This window comes from Guyanagaster necrorhizus, assembly GCF_019112545.1.
Source record: "Guyanagaster necrorhizus MCA 3950 unplaced genomic scaffold BT62scaffold_5, whole genome shotgun sequence".
Classification (NCBI taxonomy): domain Eukaryota; kingdom Fungi; phylum Basidiomycota; class Agaricomycetes; order Agaricales; family Physalacriaceae; genus Guyanagaster; species Guyanagaster necrorhizus.
In genome coordinates this window covers 1,393,320-1,409,330 of record NW_025064884.1, presented here as the reverse complement: position 1 = coordinate 1,409,330, position 16,011 = coordinate 1,393,320, and the positions used below count along the sequence as shown (strand labels likewise).

The window sequence follows — 16,011 nt, the reverse complement described above, 5'->3', positions numbered from 1 at the left end:
ATCATACAAGTTCCCAAAGCATGAAAACTGTCGCGAACCGCAGATATCTATTACATAGTGCCGACTCCCGTGACGGTAGTACATCACGCGTCCGATGGGATTCTTCAACTTGTGTTACAAAAGGATAGATTGCGTCCGGTGTTTCCACGAAGAAGGGACAATTCCTGAATCCTATCCAACCCGGGATAACCGAGAAATCCAGGCGGGAGTTGAACATGAACGAACGCAGATAGTATCAAGAAAGCGGCCCACCAAGAACGATGGAATGGCATTCACTCCGTCCATATGTCGTTATCAAGATCATTCCCATGGCCGAAGTCAATTGACATAGGCCCTGATCATCCGGAGAAAGTCAGGAGGTACTTTAAAGCTTCTTCCTGCAGGAAACACGTTAGAGGAATGACAGGCAAGGACAATTAAATCCTTTTCTCTCATGACTATGTGAACAAGCGGGGGATCGTAAATCCGAGAAAACAAGGCAGCCCTAGCACATGTTTATTGCCTTTAAGAGGTTCGGTCAACAAAAGAGGCTTTCGGTCACCATTCGGCTGCCTCCCGCCGGCGAGAAGGGTGACATTAGGGACAAAAAGGAGATTTCGATAATTTTTGGTCAAAAACCAGCCCAGGCAATTTTTTTGTGGCAGCTTTTGCGACAAGTCCGGACAAATTGTCAAAAAGACAAATTATCGTACCGAAGCTCTGGAAGATAAACATGGGTCCTGCCCTAGCTATCAGGCACTGAGATAATCATAACGCATCTTCCATTGGTAGAATTGAAGGCGGGGAGGATCACTCGGATGAAAATAGGATAAATAAAATCAGGAACCGTTCCAGCCAACGAACTTGGGAACGGAGCCGGTGGGTTTGATGAGTCGAGTGCAATTAATCATGATCAGTTCTCTGCCACACCGGGATAAGCCGAGCGCAAAATCGTGTCCTCGTCGAATGTTTCGAACGCAGCATGAATGTCGATGATCATACCTGTCGTTCCGCATAATAATCCGTGCTCCAAGGCAGGGGGGGCCTTGTGGGAAGTGGCCCAGGGGGCTCCCCAAGAGACTTGATGTAAGCGGTAACCATGGCGCATTGTTCGATAATGCGGTAACTTGGATGGGAAATCCGATAAGCTGTCTCCAGTATAGCCATTCTCCAATGGAAACCACTCTATGCTTTCTTCGTGATTAGTTCTTACTTTTCTCTGGATGTTGCTCGTAGGACAATGAAGAGAAGGAATAAAAAAACCAAAAAAATAATAATACCAAGGCATCGAGTGCGCATGCATCGTACTCGTATCCCTCCCAGTGACCATGCATATTCCGTCCTTATTCACTTCACAGCATGAAAATACAAGATATACTGCTTTCAGGGGTCCGGCCGCAGAAATTTCAATGCCGTACTTCTTCTTCAACACCTTTTCATCATGTGCATGGATGCCTGCTGTATGGCACACCGCGAAATAGCTACACGTTGAACGATGCAGTAAAAGACTAACTCAGCGGCACTCTACAGCACGGATCTAATGCGCATGATTCTATTTCCGAATGGCGTGCGCACTCCCGTTTTTACACAGCACTGCACTGCGGTGGCATCTCACTCCGGGCTCCTTCTCAGACAACTACTACTTGCCCTCTCAACAGTCTTTTCGCACAGGCGCCTGGCTTTCATCTTCAAACGCGGTAACAAGCAGGGGCGCCTCGTTCATTCCGGTTTCGTGACCGAAATCAATTAACGACACGGACCCCGTGTGTTGCGCGGCTGGAAGCTGTAGAGATTGCCGGTGCTGTAGTTGCCCTGAAGTTCCGGTGTGGAGGCATTTAGTTATAAAAGGGACTCGGTCGTGTGCATCTCCACATCACTTCCCCCCCCCCTCAGATCTGTGCCTTGACTTTATCGTCGCATCTAGAATCTCAGCATTGCCTAAAATAACAACATGTGAGTGGTGCCTCGCAGTCGAGTGTTCTGATGTTCTTATCATGTCTCTCTTCCCCCAGGTCAGCACTCAATTCCATCTCAAGGCCAACATGCAGCTCTCATTGCATCCAGTTCCATAGTCCGTGCTTTCTCTTTCTATCACAAACAGAAAATCTGATTTCCAATCCAAGTTGACAATGTATCCGGCCTCCCCTCTATGTCCCTACTCGATCGTGCATCCAATGTATATGTCGGTCTGAAAAGCGGTGACATAAACGCACGCACATCCTGTATAAGGCGGCACGGTGGCTCCTTGGTGTGGCACCAAAACATCGGACCGTAAGCATTCAAACTCTTTCCGTCTCAGACGTTTTAGATATTAATACTGAACTTTCACAGATTGGACTTGGTGGCGTTCTCGCTAATCCGTTTCGAGATCTGCTCTAAACTGCCGTGGCTCAAAGCCGGACATGTCCTCGCTAGGAGTGAGGAGTACAGACTGGATGACTTAATCCGAATGCAGGGGTCGCTTGACCGGGAAAACTGTAAGTCCTAGGCCCCCTGCATCAAACATTATTGATCCTTAAGCAGCATCTTGTGCCCAGCCATATGTCTTCATCTGAATCAAGCATCCACACCGACAGACTCGGAGCCGCCGGAAGCCATAATTCTCATGTTGAGCGTCAGGGAAATATCATCCATTGAGACCGTTCGTGAGGCGATGGCATTTGCGAGGAGACACCAATTGAGCCGTTCAGAGGGTCATTTAGCTTCTTTACTCGACCCTGTGGGGAAATGCTCATCTGTGCTCCAGACGGTCTGTAGCGGTCCAAAGATGGTCCAATCTTCAGGATGATCTGGTTTTGGGGTCTATGGATTGAGATTCTGGTTTATTCATTTTCATGATACATCCATCTCGCATACACTATTACCCGTTTAGCTATTACCTAGACTACGTTTATCCAGATACCCTTCAAGTTTTGTTTAATATTTTTACAGCACGTTGGAATAGCGTGGCCATGTCACACGTAAGAACATGACACTGAAACTTTGAGATTTTCCGGTCATACCTACCTACCGGTTTTGGGATTGCTCGAACATGCAATAAGAGTTTTGACGATGAACGGAAATTTGATCGTTAGTCAGAACCATGCTTTGAGGTTACGAAATGGCGAGGTGCCTTGTCGTAGACATACAAAAATGCGGGTTAGAATAACACTCTTCTTGATCTTGCGACTCGAGATCTGGGGCAAGAACACGAGGAACATGTCTCTGTCTTGCAGGATAGAATTGCCATGTGCGAAGTTGAACCAAGGGCACGATGTGGAGGGGAAAATCTGTATAGCAACAGAACTTTGATGGGACAGCGATGGACGATCACGGGATAGCTCTGTCATTCAGGCTCACGCTGGAAATATAGTTACGACGTGTGTATTTAGGCTTCAGCTCTTCAGCACACGATGGGCAAGACTCCGTAGCTTTTTCTTGGAACGCTCGCTGTCCAGTGACCCAACATTCTACATGCGAACAACGTTAGTATGTCCATGCTATCGCAGGCACCAGAAAACATTACCTTCTGTAGTATCGCAACACTTTGCCTTAGTTCTTCGCTCTTCTTCTGTGTTTCACGTTCTAAATTCCTCAACTCCAGAGGCAGCGCATAGGGAGGGGACGTGTTCAAGGGCGCATGGAGATACGTATCAGATAATAAAAGCCCCAGCGAGCCCCTCCTGATGTTCGGCATCAGTGATGTAAGTTCTGCCGACACAAGTGTACAACTCACAGATATTCCAAGCCTTGGATAAGAGCAGCAGCCCCAAGTTCTTCTTCAGATTCCAGAGAGCGCTCTTGTTCTTTGACAGCTTTGAGCTCACGCAAAACATCTTCATGATCCAAAAGAACCAACGGTTCAGAGCTGGCAGGCCGCAGGTCTGCGTGGATTAGCGGTAATACAACAAGAATTGATACATCCCTACCTTGAAGCTTTTTCAGAAGATCGACCAAACCAGCTTGAAGAGTCTGAGCTTCTGTTTTAGTCTCCTCCGATAGTCCAAAATTATTGCGGCTATCCTTCGCCAGTCGAGAGGATTCAACTATCTCCTCCACCTCTTCACCTAGTGCAGCGATGAGACCTTCCGCCTCAGCCATATAAGATACAGAAGTTTTGACGGAGTCGTAAAGCGACTGCAAAGAAGGTATGATATTGTCCTCGAAATCTTTGACAGCCTAAAGCGCGCGATCAGCCTAATATTTTCGAATAGGGAAGAAAGACAAACGTTCTGCAGAACTTGCGATTTCTCATTAAGGAGACTCATTTGATCCAGCCGCCATGCTATCTCAAGCTCTTCGCTGATGTTCATGGCAGCAGTGTCTTCATCGACCTGGCGTTCTTGTGCTGACTTCACTCTGAGAAGCAGGTTTGCAACACCAGCCCTCCGATCCGTCTGTTCCAATTCTCTGCACACTTCCTCCATCTGCTGGCAGAAAAAAACCTCTTCAGCGGCTTTGATAATGTCTCTGTCGTATAATTTCTTCGCCGCCCGGTTTGCCACCTGCTCGAGCTCTGCTTCAGATGGGAGGCCTGCGGCTGCTGTTACAACATCTTGCACTTGCTGTTGTGTGCGCGTGAGCACAGCAGATCGATAGTTCGCGTATGCATTCAGTTCAGTATTAGTTGGCACGTTGCCTATATTCGCATAAGGCCTGGTTCGTACTCGATAGACAGAACTGACCAGCACCTTTGCTTTCGAGAACATCAAGAACCTCGGAGGCACATCGAATGGATGCGGAGAAAGTGGAGTCAGCCTGACGCGCTAGTTTAATCAATTTTGTCGCAAAGTGAAATGGATGACTAAGGACGCGCCTTGATTGACATCTCTGCAAGTCTTTCCTGAGAAGCGGAAATACCGTCAGAGGTCCGCCCAATCTCATGCTTCAAATCTTTGATCGTCTGTGTCATCTTGCGATTGGCGATCCTGCGTACAGAAAGGTGAGCAATGCGATCTTTCAAGGTTTGCTGGTCCACTTTGCTTGGTCTGCTTCAGTCGTGCCCTTAGCAACTCGGTTGCATCCTCAATATAAGTCGATTCTAGGTCCATGAGCTTGGCATGCTCCCTGAGAACGATTCAACTTGATAGCCTTGACGGTGGAAAAGCTACCGACCGTGCTTCGCTTGGTATTGAGTAGTTCTTTGGCATACAAATAGCGTTTCCATCGCTTCCTGGATTCGTCTTTACGTTCGCTAACCTGGACGTAGTCGACAGTACACCCGTGGAATAGGTCAAAACGAACCAACATACTCACGCTTCCACCTCTTCCCGTTCCAGGGCAATTCCAGTCAAAACTATTTTCTGGGCAAGTTCGAGGCTGCTCTCCTCCACGTCCAGGTGCAGAGGCGTCTGAGCTGCGAGCCAGTCGATGAGGGTCTTTCCGGCCTCTAAGTCCACCGCCCACTCGATTTCCTCTGCTTTTACCGAAGGACCGTCAAGAAGACGAACCATGGAGACAAGTTTCTCGGTCGAAGACTGTTCCATGTTGCTACGCGGGACGCCAAGCGTTCAGAGGACGAAAAGTGAAGCAAGGTTAAGTTTAATTTGAATTTTGAATTGTCGCGACGCGCTTCACGTGATCATCAATCGAATTGTTGACCGAAAAATGGAGAACGGCTTTAGATATTTAGAATGAGTCCTTTCGTCGTCATGTAGTCGAGAGGAACTGGATAAGTATTTGTGAAGCCCGGGCTTTTATTTCTGACTGTTGAAATAAGTAAACGATTTGATTCATTCGAAGCTGGATGTTCTACATAAGTACAGGCGTAGTAAAGTATCTGTGGGTGGATTGATGAAGGCGCCACCCGAGCTAGGATAATGCCATGGCCTACCTCTCGTGGTTGATACGAGGCTCAACTTGAGACGATAGCAATTCGCATACCAGCGGCGCGAAGCTTGTCCAGTTGTGGGCCATACCTGATATTAACAGCCTTGAGCATATCAGGATCCACTGGAACCGGGACAACTCTAGGAAAGATGTCAGCAACTCGTCTCTTTCTCCATTCCATCATTTCTGGTTCCTGTTCGATAGAGTCTGAACCCAAGTCTTCATCGCCATCGTCCTCAGTATCAGAATCTTCCTCATCTCCGATATTCATTTCGACATCGTGTGCTGTTCCACAGCCGAGGCAATACAACTTCTCGTCCTCAGGATCACTCTCCGCGCCACTGTCCTCCTCAATCTCTGCCACTTCTCCATTATGTGGCTCCAGCTGCACCAGGCGTAGTACGACAGCCTTAAGAGGACACCAAGCACATGCCTTAGCCTCAATGGCGTCCAGAACAGCATCCAAATCTCCAAAGGTCACTTGCACATCGAACCAACCCAGCTTTTCCAGTGAGAAGATTGCCGTATTCACGCACAGGGAGATGCAGTTCCGCAAAGTCAGGGATTCCAGTCGTATCGAGCGCCGAAAAAAGTGAGAAAAAACTCTTGGACTCATTCGAGTCCACTCGTGCACATAGACTGTGAGAGAAACGAGCTTGGGAGCATGTAAGGACAGAAGGATAGCAGTCAAATTGTCCAGATAATTCTTGTTTAGAATGACCGTGAGGGAAGTGATCTTTAAAAGCGTCCCGGAGAGGGGCTGCGGGCATTTCGGATCCTGGATGGTGAGTGCCTCGAGATGGGGACAGCTTGCGGAGAGAACAAGCATAATGTCAACGAAATCACAATTCTTGAAGGAGATGGATGTGATGGAGAAGCTAGGAGCGATCACGTCAAAAGCGACTATGTCGACAGTCGTGGCGTTAGTTATCGTGAGATGGGCTAGCGACGCGGAAGAGGGACCTAATGCAAGCCAGTGGGGCGCGACATCAATGGCAGCGACGTTGCGGAACGTCAGCAACAATCTGTCGATAAACGGCTCTGCTAGTTCTCTCTGTTTAATGCGTATCTTTGCATAAGAACATCTCTCTCTCCCGACTATCATCAGAGCGATAACGAATCTGAAGAATCCCGCGACTTCTACAATTTCGACGTCCGGAGAGTAGATTATGTATTTGAGAGGAATATTTTTGGAGCGAGAGAGATACAGAGAGAGCATGGAGTTGGCTTGAGATATATTTTGCGAAACGCGAAGCAGGTTGATTGAGAGTACGGACCAAAGGACGGAGTTGTATATCGTGATATCCCGCCAAAGCGAGCAGACGTTGGATAATGCGATAGCGGTGGGTACGATGACATTCGTTTTCGTGTAATCGTAGGATTCGCAGGCCGTACAGAATATTTCTGTCAATATCTCCACCGGTAGAGTGGAAATTGTCGCGTTTTCGAGGTCTGAGGTCGCGTTTTCTGAGATGACGGAAGCAGAAAGGGTCGTGTCGTCGTTGGCAGGTGCTGTGTCCCATTCTCAGCACCCATGGACATGGATGAGGGCACAAGACTCACCAGTACACGGCATTATCTCGGAAGGCGACCTACGCAACTTCATCCTCTCGACTTTGGTAGCATATAACACAGACTAAGGTGCTATGGCCGAAAAAGCCGAAAGGAGACAAATTCCTGTCACGTTTTTCGACACGTCGCGAACGACATCTACCGGTGAGCTCTACTAAACAAAATGACAGTACAGCTCCAAAAGGTGTCTTGGATCTTTTCATGGAGCAATTTGATGCTATGTGAAATAGATTGTCTTGTATACAGTCAATTTGACATCAAACCTGTTCTGATCATAAAGCCAGAAATCGATGACCAACTCAAGAAAATTGGCATCATAGTCGTAGGCATTTCGAGGGTTTCTATGACTCTGTGAACTGTGGGGAAGGTTGACCTGCAGCGGCCTGAGTAAAGGTCAATGTCCAAGCAAGAGAGAAAATCTGGACTCGGAACTAGTGATAACAAGCATTGTAGGTAGTAATTAGTAACGAGTTTGAGGTCAATATATGCCGCAGAATGGTAAACTGAGAACACTGATTGCCGTGCACGGTTAGAAGGGCTTTTGAAATGCGCATCAGTCCGCCAATCCCTTGGCTCTATTGCTCCAAAGTCTGACACCGCATCATGAGAGCCCCAGAAACCTGGGTGGATGATTACACTATCAAATTCTGGTTATGTAAAGGGAAGACGATAGCTCAAGGATAACAGTGCTCTCATGATAGAGAAATGCTTAGGAAAGCTATAATGCCAGTAGCAGTGATGTATTCTTCCTTGACGCAGCTCGTCAGTCACTGCTTCGTTGCATGTAGCCTGGGTATATCCATAAAATTGATTTCATATCAGATGCAAAATTAAGTACCTGGAGGAGAGGACACAGGAGCACGCAGAATATGTATTTCGGCTCCTGTGTCAGCCTTGTCTCTCAGGCGGAGGTTGGTTCATACGAAATATAGCCCCTAGAGATATATGAGATTAGAAAGGTTGCTAGAATACAATTACAACAACGTTAACAAGACCTACCAGCCTTCTCCCTTTTCAATTACAATGTGGTTGTACAAGCCTGGTGGACTCATCAGACGTGCTTCGAGAAAGTCCCAGAACGATTCTAAAAGGCAGGGAGATCTTTCGGAGCTAGTCCACATTATCTGATCGGGAATCAATGAAAAGGGTACTTGTACTTCAATGTCAACCGACAGCATGAGATTAGCTGTGGGTGCATAGTATCGGGATATGAACAGTTCAGCAATAGCGTCCCCCAGTTGCTTCTGGACTGATGGTCTGCTACAAAGCATTTCAAGGTCTGTAAAGTCGTCGCCGAGTGAGATCGTTATCTTCCGTACCGGACATTGCGAACGACGAAAGAAATCACGGAAAAAGGCTTTCCCGTATCCACTGAAATGTTCCTCGTAAGGCAACAGCTTTTCGATGGAGATTTCTTCCAAACAGGGAAATGTAGCAGCTGGGAACAGTTCTGGGTCTCCGACATGAAGATATCGTATGGATGAAGTCATGAAGTCATTAGGCTCTTCTGGCTCCCAAATGGGAACACCAGTACTGTTATATTGCTCGGTCATACGGAAGGACTGTAGGTTGGGACTGATGGAGAAGACGATACGGAGATCGTCAGGATCAATTTGACGGTCTATATATAGGCTGGTGATCTGAGACCAAGGAAGGGTAAATTCGTGGACAGGAGATGGGCCTCGTCCTATAATCAACTCTCGCAAACGAAGCGCGTCCTCGAAGGCACGGAAATCCTGCAAAGAAAGTTTGGACGAATTCTTAAAACGAAGCTCCAGCTGCTCCAACAATGGAAGACGACCCCGAATCTGCCCATATGTCCACATTGTCCTCGTCGAACAGTAACAACACGTGCTTCCACCTGTAACTTGTGGGAACCAAACATTCAAGTAAAGTGCGCCTCTCCTGCTTGTCTATTCCAGATGCTATAAAAGCACATCCGATGCTCAAATCGGCTTCGCGAGATCGATCCAGCATGGTTTTCAACAACAGCACCGGGCTTTTTTTCCATCCACTCCAACCAACGTTGAATCGAGCCCATAAAAATGGTGTCAATAGCACTGTCGTCCTCCAGTGACGGCAAACACCGCCAAGCGTGCAAAGCGCGGTATAGACCCGTGTCATGTCGCCAACCCACTTATTCTGTTCGTCCATGGATGGGATGTCAATCGAATACCGGAAGACCTCTGCGAGGACCTCTGATGGGAATTTGCGGAAGGCTGACATGAGTGCAGCGTGGCTATCTGCAATGTTTTGAAGACGAATTTTCTCTTCTCGCACCTCCTTGAGCACGAGTTCAATGTGCTGAATTTCGTCATGTACCCCTTGGAGGTAATGGTGGATGGGATCCACGTCAGAAGCAGCGGCATTAACAGAGATCAGGTGTTGGAATGGAGATGGTGTGTCGGTGAGCCGTGTTCTTGGTATCGTAGTGCCAAAGCCACATTGAGGGCATCTAGACATGGGTGACTCGGAGCCATGCATCACTGGAATCTGTGCCATTACAAGGTCTAATTATTAGCTTGGATCAAGATAGGTAGGTAAGGCAGATACCATACCCATTCAGGAAGTCTACAAAGAGTTGGAGTTAAAATTAGATGAACAAAAAAGTCGGCACGTGGAACGGCCAACATTGCCGCCTTTCATTTTCAGACCATGGCGCGGCAGCTCGGGGTTCGATTCCCCGTATCCGAATTTGCATTTGCATTTGGGTTTGAGTTTTGCCACAAGTTCAAGTTAACCTTGAATGTACCGAGTCACCAAGACTCATCAACACTGGTAGTTACTCTTACCAAGGATGTCACCCATTTTTTTTTCTTATGTGAGAATCCTTCTTACGGATACCTAAGGGATCGGCCTTAGGTTATGTGGAGCTCGCTTTATCAGCACTCCAAGGCAACATACCATAGACTATTAAAAAGCGATTGAGCCATTCTCTGCATCAGATTCGTACCCCGGGGGGAAGGTGCCACCCGGCACCCGATTTTACCCGAGTCCGCAGGGGAAGCGCTTGTCTCAGTCTTCATTCATCCTGTTTTCACTCTATCAAGTACGACTCTTGCTCACCCCCGAATTTGGCTCCCAGATCTCCGGCGTCAAAAACTCAACGAAAATACGATACTTGGACACGAGGATTTGGCGTTGACACTGAACAGCCTGCACATAACGTTAGCGGCGCTGAAGGAGGAATTTGTTTACCGTGTGTCTTGTCCGTCGTATTCGCACTCTTGCAATGGTTAATTAAGAGACAAGGCATTCCCTGGTACCATTAACGAAGGGCTATCGATGTCTCTTCAATAGAAGATTGACGAACTCGCTGGCCCCCCGTTCAACCGGACGAATTGTCACCACGATGATCCCCTCCCCCACATCTTCAGCCACGCTCATCAACCCCGAGCCGTGCCATTACAAAAAGCTGGACTTCAGTGTCGCCATCGAGCCCAAGGGCCATCTCGAACCGCATGTGAGCAACCTACCGCGGCGAAGGGTAGCAAAAAGGAGGGCCGTCGTTGATGAGAGCGAGAGCAGCAACGACGGGAGCGCAAAAACACACCCAGCATGCTCCCCCAGACCTGGGGGAGAACATCAACGTCCGTCTGCTTGCATACAAGCGTTGGGAGAGGGAACGGACGTGTATGTCGCCTTGGGGGACATTGAGGATTGGGACGGAGTTGTAATTCGTGTCGAGGACGAGGGGCAGAACGACCGAGGCGTACCAACTCTGTCCCGCTCGACTTTCTTCGTGACGGTGTCGGGAAAGGTCCTGGTCGTAGGGAGAGTGAACGCGTTTGCTGTGGCGCTGGGAATACTCTGCCGGAGGAGTCGCAGGGATGTTATAAAGACGTACATGGAGCTGCATGATACGGGCGGATTAGATGATTCTTGGAGGGGCTTGTTGAGTCGCGAAGGGTTGGAGTGGGTAATAGGACAGCAGGAGTAGATAGTAGACATTGTATTCGTAGACATAATCTGTATTGTTAGAGGATTCAGATACGGTGCAACGGCCCATACTGCTACTCTGCGTTGGTTCAACTCCTCGCATGATCACTGTCATACATAGGAACATTTTTTAGGGCAATAGTATGAACATCGGAACTATGGGAACATATCTTCTTCATTACAAGGCACGGCTCTTCCTTCACGTCTCTTCATGCCTTACAGAATCGGCCGCCATTTCATATCAGTCTAAAAAATCATGCAGGCAACTCAAAATACTGAATTCTTTATTAAATTACGAGGGCCCGTGCCGCTACTCTGTGTTGGTTGGATGTGAGCATTAACGCGTGCTAACCCTGAGCAAACAACAGCGTCCTATCGTAGAATATCAGAGTCAGGGAGTCGGAGACTTCACCGATGAATGTGCTAACCCCAGAGGCATGCTTCAAACAACAAATCACAAGTACACTTCAAAAGAACAAAAGATGTATTGCATATTCAACATATAACAGTGTCCATCCAAAGTCCCATGAGTCCATCTGTATAACCTACAGCCACCATATAAAACTATCCATCCAAAGTCCTATGAGTCCGTCCATATAACCATGATATAAACGAGCCATCATTGGCTTAGTAGTCATAGCGGATGTTCCAGCTAATGCTGCCACGGTCGTAGTATGCCATTCTTATCATCCTTCTTGTCATCCTTATCATCCTTGTGGTCATCATCATCCTTGTCCTTGCTGTTCTGGCTACAGTAGCTGCAGTACTTCCTGCCATCATCTTCGCAACCTTTGCCCTTGTGGTCTACATCGTAGGACTTGTCCCCATCTTTAATAGGACCAGAAAGGATGGAGTCCATGGCAGCTGCGAGAGGAGAGTGTGTGGTGACTGAGAGACCCATCATGTTGATAAGCAAGTAGGCAGACATGAAGAGTATTGGCAATTTCATAGCCATTTTATATCACTTCCAATCTTAGGTAGTTATCTGTCCTGTACTACTAGTGAAACAGTGCCGAGCACAAGGTGTACCAAGACCTTCAAGACCCTCGGTGACAAACAAATATGAGCAAGAGTTGTACTTGATAGAGTGAAAACAGGATGAATGAAGACTGGGACAAGTGCTTCCCCTGCGGACCCTTCCCGGGGTATGAATCGGATGCAGAGAATAGGTCAATCGCTTTTTAATAGTCTGTAATATGTTACCTTGGAGTGCTGATAACCGACTCCACATAACCTGAAACTGTCAAACATAGCGGAACTTGCCGTGACGGGAGAGTCAGAGTCAAGGTACAAATATGGTGCAGGCAGGAACGTCGGTCTAAGACGCAGCAAGAAAAAAGCAGCTCCATTTGACAGTTCATTTTCCTCGATGCCCTTGGCCTAAGTGAAATATCTTATCCTGACATGCATAGCCTCTCTCCCTCCCGTCTCTAATTTTCCCCGTTCCCTCTCGGACTGCGAAGACTCGATCTGAATGTCAGGCTCAACATTGAGAGCACGATAATCCAAGACCAAGACCAAGGGCCAAAAAGGCTCTCCATTCTCTGCAATATACTCGTCCAACAGATCATCCCATTCCGAAGGCTTCTGTTTATGATACTCCAGATATTGGCTATTGAGGTTCTCAATGGCCCTCCGATCGCTCAAAGACGTCGGCAGAAGGCGAGTATCTAGGAGACCAGTGGGAAAACGAGGCGCATAGTACTAAGGTGATCTGACGAACCATTTCTGAGTTGCCTGATCTTGGCGCAAAGGGGACGGTGATTACCAGATGACCAGTCATTCTTTTGGCATGTCCGCGAGCAATACAGCGTGAACCTGCACCCTGAACAAGTCATGAACATTCCGGCTGATATTCCAAGGCACTACAGCGGAAGTTAAAATGAATTAGAGTGAATTGTGCGCGCCGGGTGACAAATCGCAAAACAAGAGATATCCATTGGATACTTTTGTTTTTCAGTAAAGCGATGTCGATGGGTACAGATTGGACGGAGAGCTGGACAGTAGAGGATACGATAGTGAAAAGAGATCGATGGAGAAGTATCGTGTCAGACTCCTCCGGAATATGGGCGAACTTGTCCAGAATACATTGAAGGATGAGATTAGCGGTGAGTGCCCTGTTTTCCTCCAGTCGGTGAATGAGAATGTCTCTCAAAGGCGGTGATGTAGAGAGAACTGCATGGTATGCAGTGAATACAGACCGGGCAGAGTCGATATTGTATTTCGTACCGCCAGATGGAGGGTGAAATCAAATAAATGGAAAGTAGTCTGTGAAAAATCTTGGTTCCGTCCTAAACTTTTCAATGGATTGGTTGTAATTTGTGACCCGGGCTAGAACGAAGACCACGGTGTGGTGGAAATCAATGAATTTGAATTCAGAAGCCCGAGACGGTAAGATGATGTGCTCGCAGAAGAGGCATAGCCAGAATGATATGACGGGGAATAGGGACGAGCATGGAGGAAGTGGTGTCTGCCAAGCACACGGGCTGGATGAGGTGTCGCTTGTGGATTCCTGTAGCGAATGCGAGCATCGAAGTACAGCTGAGATTTAGAACGTCTTTGGGATCGAGCGAAGGCACCAGAGGAAGCCTCCCTCACTTCATTGCCTGGATAGAGGCTGTGTTGAAGTTGAGGTTCTCTTCCATGACAGGAAAGAAAGCTCGATGGACCCTTCGATTTTTGCTAGCTTGCGAGACCAGCACCATCATTCCCTCAAATGCTCCATTAGCAGCGAGATCCTGAAAACGAAGTTGTACGTTCACGCGAGAAAGACATACAGTTGCAAGCCTTTCGAATAATTTTAAATACAAGTTCATAGACGGACCACCTGATCTATAGTAGGTGCGAGGTTTCGGCCGAAGAGCAGTTTCCGTGGGTATATCAACTCAAGATAGCTTCTTGATATACAGTAGTGTCCATTATGACCGCACTGCGATGGAATACTCTTAGGTGAGAATCTTATATTCTCATCACCTTCTCTTACAAAATGTCTTCTGCTAGACGCTACGGAACCACATCCTCGCAGCATCTTCCTCTTTCAGGAATCCGCGTTTTGGAAATGGGACAGGTGATCGCTGGGCCATTTGCCGGGCAACTGCTCGGGTATTTCATGCATTAGCCTGTACTTACGCTGTATACGACTCACGCGCAGCTTAGACAATTTGGCGCCGAAGTCATCAAAGTAGAACCTCCTCGTCTCGGCGATCCTCTTCGTGTCTGGCGCGAGTTGGATACAGACGGTACGAGCCCCTGGTTTCGGAGTATTGGCCGAAACAAGAAGAGTATTGCCATCGACCTACGAAAAGCCGAAGGCAGAGAGCGAGTGATTTCTCTAACGTCGCGCATCATCCGATGCTAACGTATTCATCCAGATTGGTCAAACAACTAGCCATTAAGAGCGACGTGCTTTTGGAGAATTTTAAGCCTGGAAGTATGTACTTATTCTTCGTGGTCAATAATTGTGTGTTCTGACACTGATTGGCATGTAGCCCTAGAAAAGTGGGGTCTGAGTCCCGAGGCTCTGCACCCACACAATCCTTCTTTGATCTTTACCCGAGTGAGTGGTTATGGTCAGACGGGACCGTGGTCACCGCGTCCCGGCTATGCTTCTGTCTGTGAAGCCGAATCCGGGTTTCGTTATATAAATGGATTCCCCGACCCTAAGACTGGAGGCCTTACCGGCCCACCGGTGCGGCCAAACATCAGCTTAGGTGACTCAGTTGCAGGTCTCCATGCTGCATTTGGAACTGTAAGGTGACCCGTCTCTTATTCGAAAGCATACTAACCACTCAAGTTAGGTGCTGGCTTTGCTGTCGAGGCAATCCAAAATCGAACGCGGCGAGAAGGGTGGTACAACCGTCGACGTTAGTATTCTAGAAAGGTACAACTTGTGATGGCCGTTCCGGGTACATACTGATTTATATTGTAGTATGTTAAACCTTATGGAGGGAGTAATACCAGAATATGATCGGAAAGGAAAGGTAAGTAATACCACGGCATAACAGAATGTATTATTGAATAATTGTCAAGATTCGCGGGCCATCAGGCTCTTCCGTCACGGGAATCGTACCGACAAATGCCTATCCTTGTCTTCCTGAGCCAGGATCGTCCACATCGACGTTCATCGTTATCGGAGCGAATGCGGATAACATGTACAATCGACTCATGGCAGCGATCGGACATACCGAACTGACTGGTCCTGACTACGCGCAGAACCAACACCGTGTGCAACGACAAGCCGAAATCGAGAAAGCGATCTCGGACTGGACGAGCGAGAAGACGACTGAGGAGATTATAGATGTCATGAATGCAGCTGGCGTCCCTGTCGGGCGAGTCGTCAATGTGAAGGATATTGTAGAGAGCGAGCATAATCAGGCGCGAGGCGCTATCGAGAATGTCTGGGTGGATGGTAGGGACGGCGAGGGATGGAATGTGAAGATGCTGGGAACTTTCCCTCGGATCGAAGGTTTTGATCTCACCCCGCGTTGGGCTGGTCCCGATTTGGGCGAACACACGGACGTTGTATTGGAGGAATTGCTAGGTTTGAGGAAGGAGGAGGTGGAGAAATTACGCGGAGATGGTATAATAGGTTGAATGACCGCGACTTCCGCAAGAGTCTCAGTTTTTCTTTATACCTCACCTCGTCATAAGTCCAAAAGAGGCCTAGGATCGGACGATTATTTTCATTAGCACAGACATGAATAAAAATGCATA

The 16,011-nt window shown here is 47.8% G+C and overlaps 9 protein-coding genes across 9 annotated transcripts; 3 read left to right on the top strand and 6 right to left on the bottom strand.

The window, feature by feature from the left end:
• Positions 1-94: 94 nt before the first annotated feature.
• BT62DRAFT_928745 (uncharacterized protein) lies at positions 95-283 on the bottom strand. Its single transcript, XM_043185572.1, has one exon. The coding sequence runs from the start codon at positions 270-272 to the stop codon at positions 105-107; it is 168 nt and encodes a 55-aa protein (XP_043043469.1). The 5' UTR covers positions 273-283; the 3' UTR covers positions 95-104.
• A 1,845-nt stretch (positions 284-2,128) lies between these two features.
• BT62DRAFT_1002289 (uncharacterized protein) lies at positions 2,129-2,767 on the top strand (the record flags this gene model as incomplete). Its single annotated transcript, XM_043176837.1, has 3 exons — positions 2,129-2,250; positions 2,311-2,456; positions 2,517-2,767. 3 exons carry the CDS (start codon positions 2,129-2,131, stop codon positions 2,765-2,767), a joined length of 519 nt encoding a protein of 172 aa, XP_043043468.1.
• Positions 2,768-2,991: 224 nt separating this feature from the next.
• BT62DRAFT_1073366 (uncharacterized protein) lies at positions 2,992-5,444 on the bottom strand (the record flags this gene model as incomplete). The annotated part of the gene is made up of 10 exons (XM_043178931.1): positions 2,992-3,428; positions 3,485-3,641; positions 3,695-3,842; positions 3,888-4,137; positions 4,188-4,597; positions 4,644-4,724; positions 4,771-4,886; positions 4,942-5,025; positions 5,074-5,157; positions 5,215-5,444. 10 exons carry the CDS (start codon positions 5,442-5,444, stop codon positions 3,354-3,356), a joined length of 1,635 nt encoding a protein of 544 aa, XP_043043467.1. The 3' UTR covers positions 2,992-3,353.
• Positions 5,445-5,722: 278 nt separating this feature from the next.
• On the bottom strand, positions 5,723-7,407 carry BT62DRAFT_992008 (uncharacterized protein). The gene is made up of 2 exons (XM_043190317.1): positions 7,351-7,407; positions 5,723-7,299 (listed from the first exon to the last, which is right to left on the bottom strand). Exons 1-2 carry the CDS (start codon positions 7,391-7,393, stop codon positions 5,813-5,815), a joined length of 1,530 nt encoding a protein of 509 aa, XP_043043466.1. The 5' UTR covers positions 7,394-7,407; the 3' UTR covers positions 5,723-5,812.
• A 1,565-nt stretch (positions 7,408-8,972) lies between these two features.
• BT62DRAFT_617552 (uncharacterized protein) lies at positions 8,973-9,940 on the bottom strand. The gene is made up of 2 exons (XM_043181618.1): positions 9,918-9,940; positions 8,973-9,852 (listed from the first exon to the last, which is right to left on the bottom strand). Exon 2 carries the CDS (start codon positions 9,841-9,843, stop codon positions 9,121-9,123), a length of 723 nt encoding a protein of 240 aa, XP_043043465.1. The 5' UTR covers positions 9,844-9,852; positions 9,918-9,940; the 3' UTR covers positions 8,973-9,120.
• A 380-nt stretch (positions 9,941-10,320) lies between these two features.
• BT62DRAFT_992006 (uncharacterized protein) lies at positions 10,321-11,435 on the top strand. The gene is made up of 2 exons (XM_043190316.1): positions 10,321-10,558; positions 10,612-11,435. The coding sequence occupies exon 2, from the start codon at positions 10,712-10,714 to the stop codon at positions 11,297-11,299; it is 588 nt and encodes a 195-aa protein (XP_043043464.1). The 5' UTR covers positions 10,321-10,558; positions 10,612-10,711; the 3' UTR covers positions 11,300-11,435.
• Positions 11,436-11,938: 503 nt separating this feature from the next.
• Positions 11,939-12,195, bottom strand: BT62DRAFT_928740 (uncharacterized protein). Its single transcript, XM_043185571.1, has one exon. The coding sequence runs from the start codon at positions 12,155-12,157 to the stop codon at positions 11,951-11,953; it is 207 nt and encodes a 68-aa protein (XP_043043463.1). The 5' UTR covers positions 12,158-12,195; the 3' UTR covers positions 11,939-11,950.
• A 446-nt stretch (positions 12,196-12,641) lies between these two features.
• Positions 12,642-13,829, bottom strand: BT62DRAFT_1073363 (uncharacterized protein; the record flags this gene model as incomplete). Its single annotated transcript, XM_043178930.1, has 5 exons — positions 12,642-12,968; positions 13,022-13,163; positions 13,214-13,473; positions 13,500-13,629; positions 13,689-13,829. 5 exons carry the CDS (start codon positions 13,827-13,829, stop codon positions 12,679-12,681), a joined length of 963 nt encoding a protein of 320 aa, XP_043043462.1. The 3' UTR covers positions 12,642-12,678.
• A 384-nt stretch (positions 13,830-14,213) lies between these two features.
• Positions 14,214-16,004, top strand: BT62DRAFT_985335 (L-carnitine dehydratase/bile acid-inducible protein F). The gene is made up of 8 exons (XM_043189930.1): positions 14,214-14,247; positions 14,299-14,400; positions 14,455-14,616; positions 14,670-14,728; positions 14,787-15,046; positions 15,096-15,178; positions 15,227-15,278; positions 15,328-16,004. Exons 1-8 carry the CDS (start codon positions 14,219-14,221, stop codon positions 15,889-15,891), a joined length of 1,311 nt encoding a protein of 436 aa, XP_043043461.1. The 5' UTR covers positions 14,214-14,218; the 3' UTR covers positions 15,892-16,004.
• Positions 16,005-16,011: the final 7 nt, after the last annotated feature.